Genomic DNA, 20,255 nt, shown 5'->3' on the forward strand with positions numbered 1-20,255 from the left:
ACCTCCTACTTAGCCTTCAGCTCCTCTACCGACGCCTCCCCCACCTCCTGCATTACCTAGTAGATGTCAAACACCTTCCCATCCCCAACCCACACCCCCGAAAGCACCCTATCCCTTACCCCCCGCGGGGGCAGCAAAGGGAACCTCTCCACCTGTCGCCTAGCAAACGCCCTGACCTGAAGGTACCTGAACATATTCCCCAGGGGGAGCTCAAACTTCTCCTCCAGTTCACCAAGGCTCGCGAACCTCCCGTCAATAAACAGGTCTCCCAACTTCCTAATGCCCGCCCTGTGCCACCCCAGGAACCCGCCATCCATGTTCCCTGGGACAAACCGGTGGTTCCCCCGCAGCGGGGCCTCCACCGAGCCTCCCACTTCCCCCCTGTGTCGCCTCCACTGCCCCCAAATTTTGAGGCTAGCCGCCACAACCGGGCTCGTAGTGTACCTCGTTGGAGGGAGCGGCAGCGGCGCCGTTACCAGTGCCTTCAGGCTCGTGCCTCCACAGGACGCCATCTCCATCCGTTTCCATGCTGCCCCCTCCCCATCCATTACCCACTTATGTACCATCGAGAAGTTAGCCGCCCAATAGTACCCAGAGAGGTTGGGCAGCGCCAGCCCCCCTCTATCCCTGCCCCGCTCCAAAAAGACCCCCCTTACCCTCGGAGTCCCGTGCGCCCAAACAAATCCAAGAATGCTGCTGTTCACCCTCCTAAAAAAGGCCCTCGGAACGAAAATGGGGAGGCACTGAAACAAAACAAAACCTCGGGAGCACCGTCATTTTAACGGACTGTACTCTACCCGCCAACGACAACGGCAGCATGTCCCACCTTTTAAATTCCTTCCTCCATCTGCTCCACCAACCTAGTAAAATTGAGCTTATGCAGAGTCCCCCAGCTCCTAGCCACCTGAACCGCCAGGTACCTAAAACTCCTCACTGCCCTCTTTAGCGGGAGCCTACCAATCCCCTCCTCCTGATCTCCTGGGTGTACGACAAACAGCTCACTCTTGCCCAGGTTCAATTTATATCCCGAGAAACTCCCGAACTCAGCAAGAATCTCCATCACCTCCGGCATTCCCCCCACCGGGTCTGCTACATACAGCAGCAAGTCGTCTGCATACAGCGACACTCTGTGCTCCTCCCCACCTCGCACCAAACCCCTCCACCTCAACTCCCTGAGAGCCATGGCAAGAGGCTCAATTGCCAACGCAAAAAGCAAGGGGGACAGGGGGCACCCCTGCCTCGTCCCAAGGTGGAGCCTAAAGCACTTGGACCTCCTCCCATTTGTCGCTACACTCGCCACCGGGGCCTCGTACAGCAACATCACCCATTTAATAAACCCCACCCCAAACCTGAACCTCTCCAGCACCTCCCACAAGTACCCCCACTCAACCCTGTCAAAGGCCTTCTCCGCATCCAATGCCACCACAATCTCCGCCTCTCCTTCTGCTGCCGGCATCATTATCACATTTAACAGCCTTCGCACGTTAGTGTTCAGCTACCTCCCTTTCACAAAACCTGTCTGATCTTCATGTACCACCCCCGGCACCCAGTCCTCTATTCTAGTTGCCAAGATCTTCGCCAGCAACTTGGCGTCTACATTCAGCAGTGAAATCGGCCTGTATGATCCACACTGCAATGGGTCCTTATCACGCTTCAGGATCAGGGAGATTAGTGCCCGAGACATCGTCGGAGGCAGAACACTCCCCTCCCATGCCTCGTTGTAGGTCCTAACCAACAGGTGGCCCAGCAGGTCCGCGTACTTTTATAAAATTCAACCGGGAACCCGTCCGGTCCTGGCGCTTTCCCCGACTGCATGTGGCCAATCCCTCTAACCAGCTCCTCCAACTCGATCGGCGCCCCCAGTCCCTCCACCTGCTCCTCCTGCACCCCTGTCCAAAAAACTCTCCATTCCCCCTCCCACCGCCGGCGGCTCCGACCGGTACAGTTCCCTATAAAAGTCCCTAAAGACCTCATTGACCTCTGCCCCCTGCCGCACCACATTCCCATCCCTATCCTTCACTCCACCAATCTCTCTAGCCGCGTCCCGCTTACGAAGCTAATGCGCCAGCATCCTGCTCGCCTTCTCTCCATACTCATAGACCGCTCCCTGCGCCTTCCTCCACTGTGTCTCCGCCTTTCTGGTGGTCAATAAATCAAACTTGGCCTGCAAGCTACGCCGCTCCCCCAGCAATCCCTCCTCCGGAGCCTCCGCGTACCTCCTATCCACACTCAACCGCTCCCCCACCAGTCTCTGCCTCTCCCCCCTCTCCCTATGGGCTCGGATGGAGATCAGCCCCCCCCTAATCACTGCCTTCAGAGCCTCCCACACCATCCCCACCTGGACCTCCCCAGTATCATTGACCTTGAGGTACCTCTCGATACATCCCCGAACCCTCCTACACACCTCCTCATCAGCCAACAACCCCACGTCCAGACGCCAAAGCGGGTGCTGGTCCCGCACCTCCCCCATCTCCAGATCCACCCAATGCGGAGCATGGTCCGAAATCGCAATAGCCGAATACTCGGCCTCCTCCACCCTCGGGACCAGTCCCCTACTCAAAACAAACCTGGGTCTGTCACCTCTGTCGTCCGCCGGGTCGTTCTCCGAAGTGGGCGGGGTGTACCTTATAGGTGCCCGTCTTTTCCTTGATGACCTCCTTGGAAGTTGTTCTTCCTCCTCCTTGGGGAGAGGTGTCGCGGCGGCCTCGTCGAACGTGTCCATCTCCGACTCTGATGACTGGATGACAGGGTCTGGAGAAATTGCTCGGGGCTAGGTTGTGGGTATCCTTTCCGTCTGGGCTATCCCAGCTTGAGGCGGTCCTGCTTCGCCTGCCTCCAGGTGTGGTTCCGCTGCCCTTATTTGGTCTAGGTGTTTCTTCAGCACCTTACCTCCTATCGAAACCTCATAGGATATGGGCCCTGTTTGGGACTCTACCGTGCCTTTGACCCACGTTGGTCCATTCCCATAATTCTTGACCCAAACCGGTGCCCCCACCTGGAAATGTCTCTGTTGCCGACTATTATCATGCCCCCTGCGTTGGGCCTCCTGTTGTTTCTCCACTTTCCCCGTTAAATTTGGGAAAAGGTAGGGCAGCACGGTGGCCTAGTGGTTAGCACAACTGCCTCACGGCGCTGAGGTCTCAGGTTTCGATCCCGGCTCTGGGTCACTGTCCGTGTGGAGTTTGCACATTCTCCCAGTGTCTGCGTGGGTTTCGCCCCCACAACCCAAAAATGTGCAGAGTAGGTGGATTGGCTACGCTAAATTGCCCCTTAATTGGAAAAAATAATTAGGTAATCTAAAATTTAAAAAAAAAAATTTGGGAAAAGGGGACTCAGCTTCATTCGCAGCCGCCTTCCCATTAAGAGTTCAGCTGGCGGTATGCCCGTTGTGGAATGTGGTGTGGTCCTGTAATCAAACAGCCAGCGGGAGAGCTTTGTGTCTATTGACGCTGCCGGCTGCTTCTTGAGTCCCGCTTTAAGTGTCTGGACCGCTCTCTCTGCCAGGCCGTTGGTCGCTGGATGATAAGGGGCCGTTTTGATGTGACGGACTCAGTTTTCCTTCAGGAATTTTCTAAATTCCCCACTTGTGAATGCCGTTCCGTTGTCCGACACCAATACCTCCGGAAGTCCATGTGTTGCAAACGAGGCCCTGAGCTTTTCAATTGTCGATGCTGTGCTTGCCGCGTTTACCCGGTGGACGTCCAACCATTTGGAGTGGGCGTCCACTATCACCAAAAACATTGAGCCCATGAAAGGGCCGGCGTGGTCAATATGCAGGCGGGTCCATGGTCTGCCTGGCCATTCCCACGGGTGCAATGGCGCCGCTGGTGGCACTCTTTGCCCCTGTTGGCACTCCTGGCACCGACGTACCAAGGCTGCTATGTCTGTGTCCAAACCTGGCCACCAAACGTAGCTTCGAGCTAGCATCTTCATTTTAGACACCCCTGGGTGTCCGTGATGTAACTCAGTTAAAATTGCCTGACCGCCCTGAGCTGGGACTATTACCCGGGCTCCCCATAATAGGATACCGTCTTCTACGGTTATTTGGTCCCTTCTGCTCCAGTATGGGTGCATCTGGGGCTCCACTGGTCTTTCCATTTCCCCTGTTAGCAGTAAATGCTTCATCTTGGCTAAAACTGGGTCTTTTTGCATCCACAACCGAATACGTTGTGCGTCTACTGGTAGGGTGTCCAAAAAATTTAGTCATTACTGTCTCCTCTACTTTTGGTATTTGCGGCGGAGTGTCCGGGAGGGGAAGTCTGCTCAAAGCATCTGCATTTGCTACTCGCGTTCCCGGTCTGTGCTCCAGAACGTATCTATACGCCGCCAGTAGCAACGCCCAGCGTTGGATTCTAGCTGATGCAATCGGGGGTATTGACTTGTCTTCTTTTAATAACCCTAATAACGGCTTATGGTCCGTCACTATGGTGAATTTCCGCCCGTGCAGATACTGGTGAAATATTTTTACTGCGAATATCTCCGCCAGTCCTTCCTTCTCGATTTGGGCATACTTCCTCTCAGCCATCGTCAAGGTCCTCGAAGCATAGGCCATTCTTCCCCATTCCTTCCTCTATGGGCTAAGACGGCTCCTACCCCGTAGGGAATGCATAACAAGTGACCACCAACTCCTTCCTTGGGTCTTAATGCTCTAGGACATTTTCGGACTGACAGCTGTTCCTTAATGTCCCTAAATGATCGGTTTTGGCGGGCTGGACCATTTCCATTCTTGCCCCTTTTTTAGTAGCTGGTGGAGGGGTTCTAGGATGGGCGCCCTATTTTCAATAAATTTTCCATAATAGGTTACCAACCCTCGAAATGATCGTAACTCCTGGACCGTGGTGGGAGCTGGGGCTTCTTTTATTGCCCTTACTCTGTCTTCTAATGGGTGTAAGCTCTACTTTATATCCCAGGTACGTCACTTGTGGGGCCAGAAAAACACATTTTTCCCTTTTTAGCCGTACCCCTGCCTTTGCGAAATGCCTGAGCACTTCCTCCAGGTTCCTCAAGTGTTCCCTGTTTGTCCTACCCGTGATTAAGACATCTTCCAAATAAATCGCCACCTGCGGTAGTCCCTGCAGAATATTTTCCATCGTACGCTGGAATATAGCGCAGGCTGATGACACTCCGAAAGGTAGCCTAGTGTAACGAAAAAGGCCCTTCAGGGTGTTGATCGTAGCGAACTTCTGGGAGTCCTTGTCCAGTTTTAACTGCAGGTAGGCATGGCTCATGTCCAGTCTCGTGAACAAAAGCCCACCTGCCAATTTGGCATATAGGTCGTCTATTTTCGGGATTGGGTATTTGTCCAGCAGTGCGTACTTGTTTACCGTCTGTTTGAAATTTCCACAGAGACGTATCGAGCCATCTGGCTTCATAATTGGTACCACCGGCGCTGCCCATTCCGAGAATTGTACTGGTCTGATAATGCCGTTGCGCCGTAACCTTTCTATTTCGTCATCTACTTTCTTCCTTAATGCAAAAGGTACCGGCCTGGCCTTACAACATTTTGGAAGGGCTTCTGGGTCCACGTGCAAAGTTGCTTTGGCGCCTATGATTTTCCCCAAACCTTCCTGGAAGACCTCCGGGTATTTTTGGAGTACTCCACTCAACTGCCCGCTTCCACTCTGGAAAATTTTCATCCAATCTAATTTTAGGTCTTTCAGCCAGTTTCGTCCAATTAAGCTCGGTCCGGAGCCCTCTACTATCGTCAACGGTAATCTGAGCAATTGTTTCTCATATTCCACAGGTACATGAGTCGTGCCTAGAACTTCCAGGGTTCCCCCGTGTAGGTTTTAAGTTTCGTCGATGTTTTTGTTAGGGTTAGTGGCTGGAGTCCATCTTTGATTTTTCTAAATGCTGCCACTTCCATTACTGATACGGCCGCACCCATGTCTATTTCCATTATTGTCAGCCGCCCGTTCACCCGTGGGGTAATCTTAATGGGTTCTGCTTTCTTCATCGCAATATTATATAATTGTTCCCCTTCGGAGGAGGATGGGGCGTCTAGGTTGTGTACTTCACTGCGCCCCACCTGCTATTCCTCTTTTGCCACCTCCTTCTAGGGTTTCTGTCGCTGTTACCCCACTCTGTCTGGTGCCAGAAACGGTCCTTCTTTGTTGGGGGAGCCTCAGCCGGTACTTCCCTCTGTCTCCAGTTAGTCCTGGCAGAATTGGGGGCAGTTCTGGGGTTTTCCTTTTTCCCTCTATTCCTCAGAACGGCTATCTGGTAGCAGGACCCGTTGTGGTAGTCCCTCTCACAGATATCTACCTCCATTGGCGTGCCCTGTAGTTCCTGCGCCTCACTTGCTGCCTTTTCTAGGGACAGTGCGAGCTGTAACACCTGCCTGCAATCTAGCTCCGTTTCCACCAACAGGCGTTTCTGTATTGTGAGGTCGTTTATACCACACACTACCGGTCCAGAAGCATTTCATTTAGCGTCGGGCCAAACTCACATTTTTCCACCAGCCTTCTCAGGCGGGTCAAGAAATTTGTGACTGACTCCCTGTCTTCCTGCTTCGCTGTGTAGAATCTGTACCTATGTAAAATGAGGGGTGGGTTTGGGTCGTAGTGCTCTTTCACCAATTCCGTTACTTCTTGGAAAGTTTTCGTGTCCGGCGCATCGGGATAAGTCAGACTATGTATAATGGCAAACGCTGAGGGTCCGCACGCCAACAGCAGGATAAGCCGTCTCCTTTCGTCCGTCTGTATATCATTTGCCCAGAAGAAGTAACACATTCTCTCCACATACTGGGACCAGTCCTCAATAGCCGGGTCGAATGCCTCTAACCTCCCAAAAAACGGCATTTTTAAAATGGCAAGGCTTACCCTCCGAGTGCGGCAGCTGGTCTCCGCAAAATTCTTAGTTTACCTCGTCGCCACTGTAGTAATCCACAGGAGGCAGGAGTTCCATCACCACACCAATATTTATTTACAATAACGATATTACAGGAGCAGCTACAAACAGTGCTGCTAGCAGTCCAGTCAACTTAAGACTGGCTCACAAAGCCTACACAGGTGATTATATGGGCCCCCTCAAGGGGGCTGTCATTGAGGGAGCTCATACTCCAATTGGCCAACCAATAAAGCCAATTGGAGTTCATTACAGTGAGGATGCAGTGTTTTGTCGTTTTAAGAAGCTGTAGCTACAAGAGAATGCTGAGAATTAACTGTTTGAAATTTACAAGCTGTGAGAATACCTATATTTCATTTGTTTTATGTGGATGTCCGTAGATTTGTTTCAACATTATTTTGGACTACATTTGTTAAGGTTTATATTTTCTGGGAATTAGCCTTATTTTAAGTTTTAATAACAGGCATTACGGAGTTTAAAAACAGGACCACAATGTTGTGTTTGGTCTTCTATACTTTGCTGAGGAATCCACCAAACACGTTGACTTGTCCAAACCAGGATCTTTATTGAATCACATGTGATAAGAAAGCAATCTGTTACTGAGCAAGTTATCATGGAGTTTCTTTGTACTCCTCTGGAACTGCACCCAGCAAGACTGTTCACCTGTATGTCTTAATATCATCTCCTCTATTCATCTCCTCATGGCCAGATATGTCTCCACTTATATGTGAGTCCTTGGTTCCATGACCATGGACTGGAGACCGCAAAGTGTGTTTGCACCGCCACCTGCTGGTTGGAGATCGCACACCATCCATCTATGATATTGCTTCCAGGCATATCACCACACACAAAAATGCTGGCATAATTAATTTTGCTTATTGTTGTTTTGAATCACTTGCTATGTTTATTTGCTTTTGTATGCCTGATATTTGTATGTTATATGCTTCAAGCTTCAATGTTTTTCTGTCTGATGTTGTGACTTTGTGATAGCAGTTCAAGTGATTCAAGTCAAGAAGCTAACAAAAGTGAAGTGCAATAATTTTTTTTTCAAGTTATGAACTTGCCATCATGCTTACTGGCCAGAATCATAATTCCAAGATATTCTGATCAACGGAATTTTAATCCGAATAGAAATTCACGTATGTGAGCCTGAGATAGTTTGAATTCGGTAAGGTTGACTGGAATTTGGGATATTGGAAATTATTATGTCCAATCCTTTGTTGGATTGATCTTGGGTTAAAAACCTCTGGACTGGTTCAAAGAGTTATTCCTAACACAACTGACACAATGAAAAAGGAACATTTTGAGATTCGATACTGAAAAGAAATTCAGGAATATGTCCACCAGAGGGAGCCATGGGCAATTTCCACATCACCCAGCTTGAAGTGAAGCTATGACTGATGCTGTGCTGCCGTTGCTATGGAGATGAGGTCGCGTCACGATCAAAGCGCCGACTCTGACGTCTCTGGAGCGCGCCGGAAGTGGCCGGTGTGGAGCTGGAAACGTGCTGTTGCTGGGAGATGGCGGCCTGAGTGGCGAGGGATTGAGAGGGGGAGTAATTCGACCTAGCCGAATGAACCAGGACCATGGCAGCCGCCACAATACAGTTCAAGACGAAGTGAGTGTGCCCTAGTGCCGCTGTCAGACCCCCCCCTCCCCCAAACACAGTCCCTGAGTGAGTTGGCTCTGGGATTGTAGCTGCAGGGACAGTGTAAGGAAGGTGTGTGGTGTAAGGAAGGTGTGTGTGTCGGAATTTCGCTGGTTTAAAATAAAAGAGTGAAACTGCTCTATTGAATCCCTCCAGAGCAGAAGGAGGCAATTCGGCCCATCTAGTCTGTACCCACCTTCCGAAAGAGCACCCTACCAAGGTCCCCTCCCCTGCCCTTTCTCTGTAACCCTGTGCATTGATCATGGCCAATCCACCTAACCTGCACATCTTTAGACTGTGAGAGGAAACCCATGTAGAGTAGGGAGGAATGCAAACTCCATACAGTCACCCAAGGCCAGAAATGAACCCAAATCCCTGGAGGTGACAATGCTAACCACTCTGCCCCCCACCCACCCATCCTGAGACAATATTCCCATTGTGCCAAGGAGGTGTATTTTGAATAATTTGGTCCTTGTGGAGAGATGGCTGGACATCTAGCCTGGTGTAAGCTTGCGCAGAATCTTTCCCCCAGTGATCAAGTGCAGATGTTTAGCAGGTGTGAGAGAAGAGCCCCAGCCTCCTCAGTGTTTAAATTAAGGGAGGGTAGATTTTAGTGCCCCCCACCCCCAGGCTAGTCCCTAATGTCACTTCTGACTTGGACTCCAATTTTGTGTTGATACAAAACCCGAATTATTCCATGCCAGTACTAAACTGTGCATTTGAACGCACTCCTCTATTATCTGACTTGTGAGGAAAAAACATTCAATTGTTTCCATCAGGGAATTATAATTAGTTCAGCAAGATTAAATAATTTTGCATGGAATGTGGCAAGTAACAATCAGCCTTTGAACTTTGCCTTTTGACAATTGGCAGTAATGTGATATTAAAGTCTTTTGTTGCTGAAATGTAGACTCAGGGCATATTCAAGTCAAAAAGCAGCACTGTATCAGAAACATTTTAGAGAAAGGTTGGGAACTGTCTCGGCTACTATTTGGGATGAACAAATACTAATTGTGAATCAAGAGTTCTTACAGGGAAGAGAAACATATGGATTGTGTGGTGTGGTTCCACCATTGATGTCTGCATTTAGTGACAAGGTTTAGATGCAGTTGCTCGGCAACTGTGGTGTTGCTATGCAAAAGTTTTGCCTTTCATCAATGTAGCCTAATTGTTTGGTCACTGGATTAGCTGATTGGGGTGAAGCAGAGGGAGACCCTCTGGAGGACTAAATCTCTCTACTTCCAAGTACGATGGATGCATGACTCTGATGTGCACCATGCAATTCAGCACCTGTGCAATGCAGAAACAGTTGCACCAATGTTAAACTTGTATATTGACCCCTTAGTTTCCTCAGCGATTACACTATTTAAAGAGATTAAGAAATGGGAGGAGGATAGAAAACTGTGACGGGGCATCGTTTTAGACCTGTAAATAAAACCAAACTGTTTGTAAATGTAGCATGGGTATTCTTGGGTAACATCAATTTCTACATGATATATTGAGATAGATTTCTTAGCAGAGTTTATATATATATATATATATATATATATATATATATGTGTGTGTGGGAAAAGTATGCTACAAAATGCTTTGGACAGTTTAATATTGAAGTGATCATGGGTGGAACATTGAGGCCCACCTGACGTCTAAGGAACTGTCGATAAAGGGTTGGATTTTAACCTTCAGACCTGACCACAATAGGGTAGACTGGCAAGGCTTTGGGAACTTGAAAGCGCCTGCATATTGTGAAACTTAACAATTGTCACTAGGAAGGAGCTGGAGTTGAAGAAATTCAATTTTGTGGTGGGTTTAGCCACATGGCTCTCTTGGAAGGAAGTCATCTTCCAAGGGGTTTAAATATCAACAATCGCCCAATTTCAAGCTTGAGTTTCCTAAGATACTCAGTCATGTCTGGGAAACTTGTCCTCTGCGTGTAGGTCCTGTGTTGGAGGTGGTGTCACCTGTGAGCTGGCGCTGTGTCCTGAGAGGCAGCAGGTGAATGAGAGGTCTGCTGATGCGGCTCCTGTTGCTTTTGTTCCACAGCAGAAGTCCAAGATAGAGCTATATAAGTGACTCCCATGCTGTAGCGAAAGCTGACAGATGGGAAGGTGGGAAGTGCTGATGAAAAGCACAAAAACTGAAAGGTAGCACTCCAAAGTATTGGAGATTGCCTCCACAGTGAACATTTCCAGCAAAAGCCTTACTTGCCAGTCAATTGCCTTGCCCTGTCAATTCCTACAGTCCTCTTGTTTAATCTTGTTTAATCTGGTGCTTCTGGAAGCCTGAGAAATCTGTACTTGTAGATTTAAAGTCAGAACTCTTCATTTGAACTGTAGTTAATAAGCATTTAACCCATTTAAATATCAAGCCCGCCCATCCCATGGGAGGTTTCACTGTGAGCTGAAGAATGCACTATAAAAATGGAAGTCAACAGATTCCTACGTTCTTGTGATCTGCATTCAGTTTATGGTGTTTTGACATCTCAGCTACAGAAAAGCCCACCCACCTTTGGTAGGGTAAAATTCCCCTGCAAAACATCTGATTTTTTGCAACCTGCTGATACTAACCCTGCCAATCGCACTGAGCCTTGGAGTGCATTTTCCCTGGTGCCTGCTCGATCTTGCATTGTAGATTAGCAGAGTATGCATGACTATTAATTTTCTAGTCTTCAAGGCATGATAGCTCAGTCTGCTTACTACAATTGCCCAGCTTCTGTCACCTCCATTTAGGTCCTCCTGGAGGTCTGTCACCTCCAGACCTCGCATGTCTGTGCGAAGTCTGCATGTTCTCCCCGTGTCTGAGTGGGTTTGCTCCGGTGCTTCCTCCCACAAGTCCCAAAAGACGTGCTGTTAGGTCATTTGGACATTCTGAATTCTCCCTCTGTGTACCCGAACAGGCGCCGGAATGTGGCGACTAGGAGATTTTCACAGTAACTTCTGCAGTGTTAATGTAAGCCTACTTGTGACAATAAAGATTATTATTATTATGAAATCTGTTTGACAGTTTATAACCTATATTAGCTTCAAGTTAAGTCCTCCTGGCCTCTAAAGTTAAGGACGATCAGATGCGAATGTAGATGATATAATCAGTAATTAAAAGATAGTACTGAATTCAGTTTGATCCTTAGACTCTATCCCAATTAGTTAGCAATTGGGCAGGCAAAGGTAGTTTATTGGGAATGGGTGCTCACAGAAATATCTGAAGTTAAAAAACTGAAAATGTAATGCTCACTAAGACCCTGATGATAACATTGTAAAGGGTCGATTGAATGTAGTGGAAGAACTGAAGAAATAATTTGAAGATATAAAGAGAGACTTTTATATATCTGCAGACATTGGCTATAAGTTTCTGCTCGGCGATTCTGCGTTGCCGCGTGTCCTGAAGGCCGCCTTGGAGAACGCTTACCTGGAGATCAGAGGCTGAATGCCCTTGACTGCTGAAGTGCTCTCCGACTGGAAGGGAACCTGTGATTGTCGCGCGATGTCCGTTCATTAGTTGTCGCAGCGTCTGCATGGTCTCGCCAATGTACCACGCTTCGGGACATCCTTTCCTGCAGCGTATGAGGTAGACAACGTTGGCCGAGTTGCACGACTATGTACCTCAGGACGCGCGACAACGCAGAATCGCCGAGCAGAAACATATAGCCAAGTTCCGCACACATGAGTACGGCCTCAACCGGGACCTGGGATTCATATCGCATTACATTCATCCCCCACCATCCGGCCTGGGCTTGTGAAATCCTACCAACTGTCCTGTCTTGCGACAATTCATACCTCTTTAACCTGGGGTTACCCCTATCTCTGGATTTGTCAAGACTTGATTACCTGCAAAATGCTCACATTCTAAGCATTGTCTGGCATCTTTGAATTTGTCTATAGATATATATTATATATGTTTCTGGAACAGACTTCTTCATTCACCTGAAGAAGGAGCAGTGCTCCCAAAGCTAGTGTTTGAAACAAACCTGTTGGACTTTAACCTGGTGTTGTAAGACTTCTTACAAGTTAAAAGAACAGTGTCTAAGCTTAAAATCCTTGAAAGTGCACCTTCTGAAGTCTAAAAGATATTTTGTTTGCCTTAGTTCAGTCAAATGTAAAATTTCAGTAAAAGACTGCTTACTCAATTAGTGTTTAACTCTATGTTTACTTTCTTCCAGCTATGCTGTTTCCAGCAAAATTGAACCATTCTACAAAGGTGGAAAAGTGCAGGTATCTTTTAATTTATTACAAATTTAACAATTTCATTAATGTTTAAACATTATAAGGTTGATCAGTAGAAATGTTACAGGATAATGAAATACTAAGGATACAATTTTGATATTGCTATTTCTTAAATGTGATATCATTGGCAAATCAGTGATTTGATAAATATGATATAACTAAACAAGTTTGAGTCATTTTAAGATCTGGATCCATTGAATTTCTTGGCATGTTTGTATAAAATGTATCAAGGGACATGGGTTGATCAGGGCTATGTAGCCCATCATCAACATTTCATGTACTAAAATATTGATCTAGGAATAATTGCAAGAGGCAGAATTGAAAGGCAATCTAACAATCTTGTGAATGCTGTTTCACAGGTGCTCCATTCCTGTGCTATGATGCTGAAACATCACTGGGAGAGATGATAGCATTGTGGTGGTAATCCAGAGGCCCAGGCTAATGCTCTGGGGACGTGGGTTCAACTCCCACCACAGTAGCTGATGGAATTAAAATTCAATGAATAAATCTGGAATTGAAAGCTAGTCTCTGTAATGGTGACCATAAAACTCGATTCCATCTGTATCACTAATGCCCTTCAGGGAAGGAAATCTGCCATCCTTACCCAGCCTGGCTCTTCACAGGACTCCAGATCCACAGCAAAGTGGTTGACTCTTAGCTGCCCTCTGAAATGACCGAGCAAGACACTCAGTTCAAGGGCAATTGGGGATGGGCAACAAACGCTGGCTTTGCCAGCGATGCCCACATCCTATCAATAATAAAAGAAATTGCCCACAGAAAGTTACTGAAATGAAACTTGAATGTAACATTAGTCTTTTCTTCATTCTAACTTTCTCCATCGTTTCCTCTGTTTTAATTTTTTTTCATTTTTGATTTTAGTTTGATTACCTTGATTTATCTTTGATATCTTATTCTAAAGAAGAGGGGAACAAAATAATGCCTGTTGGCTTATTTTGACAGACTTTGGGATCTTGCTGTGTTATGTTGAATATATTTTACTTTTCCCAATATAGATCAATAAAGATGGAACGTACATGTTCTGTACTTGTGGAACAAAGGTCAATATCATTGATATTGGAACAGGAAAGGTCACAAAGAGTATTGAACAGGTACAGAATTTACTTTGATATGAATGCCTGTTGTCCTTCGCCCTTGGTGTTGCTGATAAGCTCAATGTGATGCAAACCAAGACCTTCCACTTCTATATCAATAGAAACTTTCCCTACTGTACCATCAAAGAGCTCACTTGCTTTTTCATTACATTTAGTTAATTTAGCGGTTAATGTGCAATGCGTTACATTGCACATTAACAATGGGTTGCACAATGGAGTTTTCCTTTGCGACTTTATATCATAATGAACAGGGAGTGTGTAATAATATTAAATTCAGAGCCCAAAGCTCTGTAAACTCAATCTCAACAATATACTTCCACCCAGACATTGAAAGCCTTCACTTTAGTGTATCAGTAACTCAGTTTCTATTTTCTCCAAAGGCCATTTTGCACAGCACAGGAAGAGGCCATTTCACCCAACCGGTCCAGGATCCACTCCTGTCTTCCCTCAGTTAAATCTTATCACCTTAACCCTGTTTCCTTCTCCCTCATTTGCCTCTCTAGCCTCTCCATAATTGCATCTATACTATCCGCTTCAACACTCGCCAGGATAGCGAGTTCCACATTCTTGCCACTCTTTAACTTTCCCATTGGATTTCTTTGTAACTATCTTATATTAATGACCGCTGGTTGTGCTGTTCTCCACAAGTAGAAGCATTCTCTCTCTATCATCCACCCTATCAAAACCTTTCAGAATTTTGAAGACCAAGATTAGATCACCCCACAGCATTTTCTTCAAGAGTAAAGTGACCCAGCCTCTTGACATGTATTTCCAAGCATTTCTAGGTCTCGTCCTTGACTTCAGCCTCTCCAATGCCTTTGTATCCTTTTCATAATCTGATAACCAGATCTGCACACGGTACTTTTAAGTGTTGTCTAACCAAGAATTGATGCTCGTTTAACCTAACTTCAATTCTTTTAAATTCTACCCCTCTAGAAATAAAGCAGAGTACTTGGTTTGCTTTTCTTGATGGCCTTGTTAATGTGTTGTGGAACTTGTAGTTATTGGTGTATTTGTACTTTGATATACCCTTATTCTTCTACCCCACTTGGACTCGCATCTTAGTGACTTCCCTATTCTTCCTCCCAAAGTATACCAACTCATGTTTATCTGTACTGAACTTCATTTGTGATTTTGTGCACGTTAATTAATGCCACCCTGTAGCGTGTTACAGTCGCCTCAGTCTTGAAAATTCCCTGCAAATTTGTTATCATGCACAAATTTAGAAATTCCTCTAACAGATTAGCAATATTGGGATGGTTTTGTGCTCTGCTCTCAAGCCTGGTAGTAGCTATATTGAGGCAAACCTTTATCGCATTGAGTTCTTCATCAATTTGGATTTATATAGTGCCTTATTTTTTTTATAAATTTAGAGTACCCAATTCATTTTTTCCAATTAAGAGGCAATTTAGCATGGTCAATCCACCTACGCTGCACATCTTTGGGTTGTGGGGGCGTAACCCACGCAAACACGGGAGAATGTGCAAACTCCACACGGACAGTGACCCAGAGCTGGGATCGAACCTGGGACCTCAGCGCCTTGAGGCAGCAGGGCTACTCACTGCGCCACTGTGCTGCCCAATATAGTGCCTTTTTAAAGTAGAAAAAGGTTCCACAATGTTTTCCAGACACATCGTCAGACAAATATTTCAGATTAGGCCCTCTAGTGAACAGAAAAGGCATCATCCCGTTAGACTGAACTGATCACTCTGTGTCATTACTGACAACAGAATAACATTAGACATGATCCCATTAGACTGGACTGATCACTCTGTGTCATTACTGACAACAGAATAACATTAAACATGATCCCATTAGACTGGACTGATCACTCTGTGTCATTACTGACAACAGAATAACATTAGACAATGTGGCTAAAAGGCAAATGCTGAAATTTCCATTGAGGTTCTCCAGGTGGTTGGTGTAACGAATGGAAATCTTGCCATGATGGTGTAACCAGCCAATACGTACAGTAGGAGATAGGTAGAACTCTGCAGAAATATTGCTGTAATAGCCCGCACAGGACCTATGGGGTGGGAATGATTATCTTCCTCATGACCCTTGCAGAATGCAAGCTCCCCCCACTAGGGACGGGGGATCTCTATTAACCTCAGTATAAAAGGTCGGCCAGTAAGGCACTGACCAGAAAGGAACCCGGGAGGAATCTACCCGGGTAGTATATATTGTGCTGTAAATAAAAACTTTGTTCCTTTATTTTACTCTGCTTGGACTCCCCGTGTCTTTATTAAAATTGCCTCTTAATTTCTTACTATTGATATTTTGCCCATCAGTTGCTGAGTTAATTAGGTCCATTCTATTAGTAAGTAAGGATGATGAAGTATTGCACAACGTTTTGTCAGATCATTTATTGTTAATCAAAGTGGCACTTCAAGGCTTATGCAAAACTTTGTATTTGTGGCCCAAATTAATGTTTTCCAATAGGTTTCTTTCGCACATTGTGTTGTGTGTATAGCGTAACTACACAAGCTGGTTTCATGAGTGCAGCTTGGTTTGTATTGATTAAGATTTTTCTGTTCTGCCTTGCAGGAGGAACAAGAAGATATTACCTGTTTCAGTGTTAGCCCTGATGATGAGGTATTTACTGAGAAGCAAGGGTTTTCGCTCTTTGTCACCATAATTTTGTAAAAGATATGTGATTAGGTAGTGCAGTCTAGCACTATTAAATCTGATTAATTCATCAAATGTGCTATATTAGCATAATCATGTATATCCAGTTCTTCATAATAGATGAAGGACAGGGGAGTGGGCCTAGGTGGGGGTAATCTGAATTGCCTCCTCCACTGCAGGGATTTTATGGACTTGAAACTCTAACTCTTAAGTAAGTTTCCATTAGTGGGCACTATAATTCAAAGCTCATTTGGCAAGATGAGAAGAACTACAAGTGACCCAGTACCATCGTCAGCTGATTCTTTTATTGTGAATGTTTGAACCCACGCAGCTGCCAATTGGACTTGTTCTGCTCAGTTGGATGAGATCCATTCAGCCTCAGCAGGAGGTCAACGGTGAAATTCGGCAGATTGGAAAAAGGCAACAAAATTTACATTGCTGTCTCACCCAGTTCAAACTGCTTCCATTGACTAATTGTGGAGCATATTTGGCAGTAGCTTGGGTTGGGTCCATAACCCACCCTCGTGGTTAAAAGGCTACTGCAAACTCAGCTCAAATCTTTTAATTTAGTGCAAATCTATTCCTATTTGAACATTGTAGTCTGTTTTTCCCCAGGAATATTTTTGGAATGCAACCTGAAGGAGAAATATATACCGCTTCCACCTTACTGACATTGAATTCCCTTTGTCAGTCACCCGTCCCATGAGGCAATGATTTGCACCTTGGCTGTCAACTCTGTGTTAAACGTGCCTGGTATGGCTTAGACTGCCCCTTGTGGCACGGCAGTCTATCGTATTTGCAGCAGAGGAAGACCACGGGCTGAGAAGGTGCAGGATTCACTGGCCGCTGTTTTCTTTGGGTCCTCTTCTCAGCCAGCTGATCTTTCCACTCCCCCCTCGCCTCACCTCCTCCAATGCCCATCAGCCTCCAGATGTCACAACCATCAGCTGTCTCCTTGTTGTCTGTGCCAGTGTCCACTGTCTTCATATCTCATTTGTAGGCATCCTTATAGCAGAGGTATGGAAGTCCAGAAGGTCATGACCTATTGGCCAGTTCACCTTACAGAAGGTCTTTAAGATACGGCTTTCATCTATCCGATGAACGTGACAGAGCCAGACCGTGTCGTTGGCTTGGCAATGAGTGTATGCTGGTGGAATTAGCATGCTCCAGGATCTCTGTTAATGACCTTGACCAGCCAAGAGATGTTGAGGCTACAACTAAGGCAGAGAAGATGGAAACTGTTCAGCCTTTTCTTCTTCCTAGCTTATACTGTCCAGATCTCATCAATAGAGGAGCGTACTGAGAACACAGGCTTGGCAGACTCAGGGTGAGGTGTTATCAGTCTCGTTGCGATTGTTCCACACACTCTTACTCAGCTTGGACATCAGGCGCATTGCAAAGCTGCATCAAGTTTGCTTTCAGCATCAGATGACGGATTGGTGGTGATTGTGGAGCCTAGATATACAAAGCTAGCAGCAATCTCCAGTGCCACATTGCCAATGCTGGTGCATCCTGAACCTTGACTTTTGTCTTCCCAATGCTAATGGTCAAACCAAATTCTTTACAGGTGCGAGAGAGCGGCACAGTGATTAGCACTGCTGCCTCAGAGCGGCAGGCACCCGGGTTCAGTTCCGCCCTTGAGTGACTACGTGGAGTTTGCACGTTCTCCCCAAGTCTGCGTGGGTTTCCTCTGGGTGCTCCGGCTTCCTCCCACGGTCCAAAGGTGTGCAGGTTGGGTGGATTGGCCATGCAAATTTGCCCCTTAGTGTCCAAAGATGTGTGGGTTAGGTGGGGCTATGGGGATAGGGCGGGGGAGTGGGCCCAGGTAGGGTGCTCTTTCGGAGGGTCGGTGCAGAGATGATGGGCCGATTGGCCTTCTGCACTGCAGGGATTCTATTTGGCATTCAATTATAATTTGGACTTTTCAATGCATTCTTTGCAGCTTCTGCTGGTTCACCTTAATTATTTCCTCTGCTTCCTATTTTTGGATCGTCTATATTTGGATACCATTCCTGTACCCCAATGTTTCCCAAACGTTTTCCCACTTTAAGCCCATTTTAACACTTGGAAGTTGGTGTGACCCCAGAATGGGAGTTCGTGGTCTTTTCACCAACTATTTTACAGGCTCTGGCTGAGGCAGCGATCAGGCCTCGGAATTAATTTCGTTAGGACACTAATTTCTTTTGGACACTGGGAAAATAATCGTATACCCATTTGTCATGACTTAAAACGTTGGAGCCAATCCCAGGATTCTCCTACCAGAAGTATCCGCTCCACAGTCATCGTCGATGCCTCTGAGGGATATCAGTTGCTCAGTCTGTGACTCCGTTGGGGGATCACAACCGATTGTTTGGGAATCCCTGCTCTAGTCCTAGAATCAAATCAGTGTTGTGCGCAGTAAGCAGAAGTGATCCCAGAACAGAAGCCCGGTGGGGGGTGGGGGGGAGTGCTATTCAGTTCTAGTCACTCCCAAATGTTGTCGTTAGCCCCTATCCCCATGTTGTGTGTCTCAATCTTCCCCAACAACCTCTGTATTGCCGTGTGAAAGATTTATTGAAAGACCAGGTACCCCAAACTCCTGCATCACCCCCACTTAACCATATCTATCACCTCCTGAAATAATCTATCTGATTTGTGATGATTAATATTGCATGTACATGTGTTGCTTGGCAGATACTGGTGACGAGTAGTCGTGCCTTACTCTTGAAACAATGGGACTGGAAGGAGAACACATGTACTCGTACATGGAAAGCTATTCACACTAGCCCTGTGGCCAGCATGGCTTTTGACTCTACCTCAACTTTACTGGCTACAGGTACAAGTCTTTTCTTATGGGACTATCCCTATATCGTTTCATTTATTCTGTGTTGCGATGTGCAAAAGTGACTCTGTGGATCGCACAGTGGAGCAACGTGGTACATTTGGCTGGAAGTGCTACTCCGATGAAAGGCAATGGAACTATCATGGCTTGTTTGTCAACTTTTTCAGGAGGATGTGATAGTACAATCAAGATTTGGGATGTTATCAAGCAGTACTGCACACACAATCTGAAGGGTTCCTCTGGAGTTGTTCAGTAAGGAAAATTAATTCTGTGACTTAAATTAGAACTATTGTAAACTGGGTGTGTAGGAGGTCTTTTGCCGCAAATGTTAAGATCTTGGACTCGACTCAAACATTTGTTTGATACCAGACAAGAACTTCAAACACTTCTTTATTAAATCACCCCAGGAGTGATGGCTCTGGCCAATAGGTATCTTTTTTGTTAAAACAAACTTTAATTTAAGCATAGAATTAACCACATTAACATAAAAAAAATAGTTTTACAATTAAACAGTTCTTAAACACAAGGAGAAACATAAACTTATGCCGTACACCTTTATTTTAAATATTCCAACGAAGCAAACTCAGAAGAGTTCAGATGCCACTTATAAATTGCAGTTAACAAGTTAACAAATCACTTGCTTATCTATGTAGAAACATTTTGAAGAGAGAACCTTTCAAGAGCAACCTGAAAATTCTCTTGTTTTGTCAAAAGCTTCTGCTCACTCTGACAGCGTTTGGCAAAATTGCTTTTCAACGTAAAAACTTTTAGCAGACAGCAAAACTGCACTCTGACCTGGCTCCTCCCATTACTGCATCATCCGTATCCCACTATGTTCCAGGACCTGCTTAGCTAGGAATAAACACCCACCCCCCCCCCCCATAAATTATCTACACTCCAGAGAACCTCCAGCAATCATTTTTTTTTAAACTTAAGAGTACACAATTATTTTTTTCCAATTAAGAGCACTTTAGCACCCA

General features: G+C 46.1%; 1 protein-coding gene across 1 annotated transcript in view; it reads left to right on the forward strand.

Annotated features, from left to right (window-relative positions):
* The first annotated feature begins 8,306 nt into the window (after positions 1 to 8,306).
* Positions 8,307 to 20,255, forward strand: part of tbl3 (transducin beta like 3) — a 90,414-nt gene continuing 78,465 nt past the window's right edge. The window contains exons 1-6 of the mRNA XM_038819918.1: positions 8,307 to 8,464; positions 12,651 to 12,702; positions 13,728 to 13,823; positions 16,374 to 16,421; positions 19,128 to 19,269; positions 19,443 to 19,527. Of these exons, the coding sequence (XP_038675846.1) occupies positions 8,433 to 8,464; positions 12,651 to 12,702; positions 13,728 to 13,823; positions 16,374 to 16,421; positions 19,128 to 19,269; positions 19,443 to 19,527 (455 nt within the window). The 5' untranslated portion in view covers positions 8,307 to 8,432. The remainder of the gene's footprint in view (positions 8,465 to 12,650; positions 12,703 to 13,727; positions 13,824 to 16,373; positions 16,422 to 19,127; positions 19,270 to 19,442; positions 19,528 to 20,255) is intronic.

The sequence above is a fragment of the Scyliorhinus canicula genome, chromosome 15, assembly GCF_902713615.1.
Source record: "Scyliorhinus canicula chromosome 15, sScyCan1.1, whole genome shotgun sequence".
NCBI classification, from domain to species: Eukaryota; Metazoa; Chordata; class Chondrichthyes; order Carcharhiniformes; family Scyliorhinidae; genus Scyliorhinus; species Scyliorhinus canicula.